This window comes from Aplysia californica, unplaced genomic scaffold (assembly GCF_000002075.1).
Source record: "Aplysia californica isolate F4 #8 unplaced genomic scaffold, AplCal3.0 scaffold00384, whole genome shotgun sequence".
NCBI classification, from domain to species: domain Eukaryota; kingdom Metazoa; phylum Mollusca; class Gastropoda; order Aplysiida; family Aplysiidae; genus Aplysia; species Aplysia californica.
The window spans coordinates 653,433-657,829 of NW_004797654.1; the positions used below are offsets into that span (position 1 = coordinate 653,433).

A 4,397-nucleotide genomic window follows, 5' to 3' on the forward strand; every position below is an offset into this window, starting at 1 on the left:
TCTCTCTCTCTCTCTCTCTCTCTCTCTCTCTCTCTCTCTCTCTCTCTCTCTCTCCTCTCTTACCGTAGAACTCTTGTGTTTTGGGCCTATTTTCCTTAAAACTTTATTTTTATTCCAAACTGTGGTGGCTGTCACTTAGAGAATTGGAAGAGAAAAGTGGTGCAAAGGGATGGGAGGGGAAGGGGTTGAGGGTAATGAAGGGGGAAAAACCCACAAAGACAACAGATAGACGAAAAAAGAAAGACAACATTTTAATGGAAGAATTTAAAGCGTACATTCCAACGCCACGTAATTTTTTATTCTTTACGTCCACCATTTCTTCGCTTTGGGAGGTAGCCTACGTAATGTCTTAGCAGCGAATGGTCTACTGTTTGCCATTATAAATATTCGGGCCGCGGTAAACCACGGGGACCAACCTTCACTCCCTCTTTACGGTGGGACAGAAATCACCATGGATCGATATACAAACTGGACACCGCTAACATGCGACGTAATACGTTTCTGTGGACAGAGCTAGGTACGTCAGAACTATAACATGCCAGTGGAACCGGTTGAGCCGACTGGGAATGCCACGGAGGGAGGGGGGAGGGACGGGGAGGAAGGGGGTGGGGGTTGCATATCTTATATTTTTTAAATAGGTTATCGAAACTAACAGGGATAGGGGGCCCTATTTTCCTATTTTGGTGAAAAGGGTTAGGATTCATCACTATCCCCAGTTTATGTCTTTTAAATGTACATACCATGTAATGCACACACACACAGACTATATATATATATATATATAACACAAATCTAGCCCATCAGGGAACCTGCCTGTTTGCTTTAAAAAGGAATAGCCCTACAAGAATCGAATCAACAATTCAGAAGCAATCTGATGCCTTCCTCTCGGCCAGTAAGCATTGCCACCCACGACCTTAGTGGCATTGAGTCTTATGAATAAGGTGGACGATGTTGGATGTGCACTGTTCTTGGAGCAATGAACAGACAAAAGGAGCTTGTCGGCTTTTAGGCAAGTATTGGGAGGGGAATAACCCGACAAGGGCAGTTGTCGGATTATTGCACCAAGGGAACACGAGTGTCATAAAGCGACAAAGGTACATTTTGTGGTTTTTCGTCTTTAATTACGACTTGTTGTAAATAAATACAGCATGGTCATATGCAGAAAACAAATGCGAACAATATATTATCTGCGTGTCTTTTTCCATCATGACAGGGTGTACAAATGAATGAGCTTTTTGGCTCTCCTGAAAAATTGCAAATAGGCACTTGTAGGGTTCTTGCACCTAGCCAGCAGGAAAGTAGGGAATAAGCTTACGAAGTTAAAATCTTACTCTTACCCGCATAGCAACTGGTCACAACGGCCAGGGTGAGACAACACATGTATGTCAAGTTGTTCATTCTGAGGCTATAATACTTTACAAAGTTTCAACAGCACTCCCTGTGAACAATAAATATCGGCATTTATGAGCAATAATCATTTGAGCTAACACACTTAGTTGGAATTTTAAAGAGAGCACCCTGAAAGAACTGTCGCGATTCCACTTTGCAGACAGAATGGAGGAGCCAATAATCGCGAAATTTTAGATAATAGTAGTATACCGATATTACTTTTTTCTGATGGGTTAACACTAGTCTTAGGAGGGGAGGGGAGGGGGTCTCACAGACCCGAACAGTGCTTTAAATTCAGAGAACATCGTTAAAGTTAGGGTTAGCCATTGAATTAGATTCAGGTTTAGCGCTGAAATTAGAGGAAAGGAATCGATGTTATCAAGATTCTGAAATATCATTCGTTTTTTTTGCGACTTCAGTATTGGAAAATATGGAGCTAACTCCATCAATATAATAGTATACGACATTAGGTATCGATTTTACCAGTGAGTAAGTTTGTTGGTATCACCGTGGTTGTCAAATATTAAAGAGTTAAAATGAAAGTAATAGAAGTTTGTAGTCAGGTTTAACATTATATTTTTGCTATGCTTTTAGAAATAAATAATGACTGACAGTTCTGCTCTGCTAAGACAAACTAGAGCTCCCGAGAAGCCCCTAAAGACCGCTAAAGGTGTTTTATACTTTGCTAAATTACCTCGTTTTTCTCGATGAGATAGGCTATTAGAATCTAACACTACTTGATAAGGTGTTATTTCTAAGAGATTAAGAGATACAAGAGAGAGAGAGAGAGAGGGAGAGAGAGAGAGAGAGAGAGAGAGAGAGAGAGAGAGAGAGAGAGAGAGAGAGAGAGAGAGAGAGGAGGAGGAGGAGGAGGAAGTCTCTACACAGAGAGAGTGACAGAGAGAGAGAGAGACAGGGACAGAGACAGCCAGAGAGAGGTGGGGAAGGGGATGGCAGTCCCAAATACAGAAGACACACAAAAGCAGAAGTGAATTTACCTTTATGGTGAAAATCAAGTCGCAGATAATTCAATGATACCCGCTTTTATATAGCATTGCTCAAATTAAGAAAAATGTGCCGATATTATGTCTAACCCCTTGATCACTTTTCGACCTTCCCCAAGGACGCTTCGTCCTGCATCCGGCATGCTCGGCACTTCAGACCTCACTCATGATTTTGTTCATCACTCATGGCATCATTATGGACCACCAAATGCCATTCATTCATTCTAGTGTCGTGCAATCCCACGCAGAGTAGGGACGAATAATAAACAGGCCAATACCAGCATCAGAACATAGAAATGTATCCGAATGTCGACAGTCATAGATACGTTTGAGACATAATGCTTGTATTTGACAAGACGATTCTGTGGCTATGTAACTATTATTTTACAATAGAAATTAATAATCACGGTGTGGCCAACCACAGTAAGTCAGTGAATGATGTTGCCATTTTCAAATAGACAATAATATTCACAATTGTTTTTGTAGCTGCGATAATATCATAATACCTGTTACAAAGCTGAGTGGCAATAGAGATGACGGCTTTCGAGAGCAGGGAGCCTAAAATACATGCAATTCTTGTCTGGGGGATGACATTGTCCCAGTCTTGTCTTATGTTGTTGACCCGCATCCGTAAGGTCCTGGGTTCGAATCCCGTCAGGGGCCCGACGTTGTGTTCTTGGGAAAGGCACTTCACACGAATTTTCCTCACTTCACACAGGTGGGAATTGGTACCCGGCTATAGACAGCGAAAGATCTTGTCAGTTTGTTAGGGTTTGAGCGCTTAATCTGCTGCTTGCACCGTATGCTTCCCGGGAAGCTGAGAATGTTTCGGAGTGTTCAATGCGCATAGAGTCTGCTGTTGAGCGGGGATATGCGCTATATAAAAGCTATTTATTACTATTTATTATTGTTGTTGTCTTATGTTGTTGTTGTTGTCTATGTTATTGTCTTATGTTGTTATTGTCTTATGTTGTTGTTGTTGTTGTTGTTGTTGTTGTTGTCTTATGCTGTTGTTGCTACTGTTGTTGTTGTCTTATGTTGTTGTTTTATGTTGTTGTCTTATGTTGTTGTCTTATGTTGTTGTTGTGTTGTTGTCTTATGTTGTTGTCTTATGTTGTTGTCTTATGTTGTTGTCTTATGTTGTTGTCTTATGTTGTTGTCTTATGTTGTTGTCTTGTGTTGTTGTTGTCTTATGTTGTTGTCTTATGTTGTCTTATGTTGTTGTCTTGTGTTGTTGTCTTATGTTGTTGTGTTATGTTGTTGTTGTTGTTGTTGTTGTCTTATGCTGTTGTCTTATGCTGTTGTCTTATGTTGTTGTCTTATGTTGTCTTATGTTGTCTTATGTTGTTGTTGTCTTATGTTGTTATATTATGATGTTGTTGCTAATATTTTATGGATTTTGCATTAACTTAGGAGAGTACACTGCATTGTTCTGTGGTTTACCCACTTCTGTGGAGTAAGGTGACATAGAGTGAGGAGACTATCAGTGCGTAAAGGTCAAGAAACGTTACAAATAGTCACAATCCAAGCAGCGGTCAATTTGTGAAAAGTGTAAGAATGTTATTCATACAATGTGTAATATATAATGTCGTTTTATGTTTATTTTTGCCCTTTTGATATGGGACCAGATGTTGCGGTTTAAAATAGATGTACTTTTTTGCACATTTAATTTTGTTGGAGATAGAAAACTCAATCTTTTATTAATATGCTTGCTAAGGTGCTGGACCAATTATTATCTACTGTTGGAAAGGTATGAGCCTACACACTATGTTTGGAGATATAGAACAGCAGCCATGTATATGAATTATTCTATTTAATATCATTTTGAGTTTTAATGCTTTGATTTATAAAATGAAATACAATTTGCTTTGAAGAGGAATTTAAGCATTTTGATTTCTCTCTTTCCCTATATATGTACACAAGCAAAAACAAACGTTTGTATGCATGCATATGTATGTATGTATGTATGTATGTATGTATGTATGTATGTATGTATGTATGTAT

The 4,397-nt window shown here is 39.3% G+C and overlaps 1 protein-coding gene across 1 annotated transcript in view; it reads right to left on the reverse strand.

Annotated features, from left to right (window-relative positions):
• The window catches only part of LOC101858796, a gene marked incomplete in the record, with an annotated part of 26,847 nt that extends 24,380 nt beyond the window's left edge, over positions 1–2,467 (reverse strand). The window contains 2 exon segments of the mRNA XM_005103649.3: positions 1,339–1,438; positions 2,388–2,467. Of these exon segments, the coding sequence (XP_005103706.2) occupies positions 1,339–1,398 (60 nt within the window).
• Positions 2,468–4,397: the final 1,930 nt, after the last annotated feature.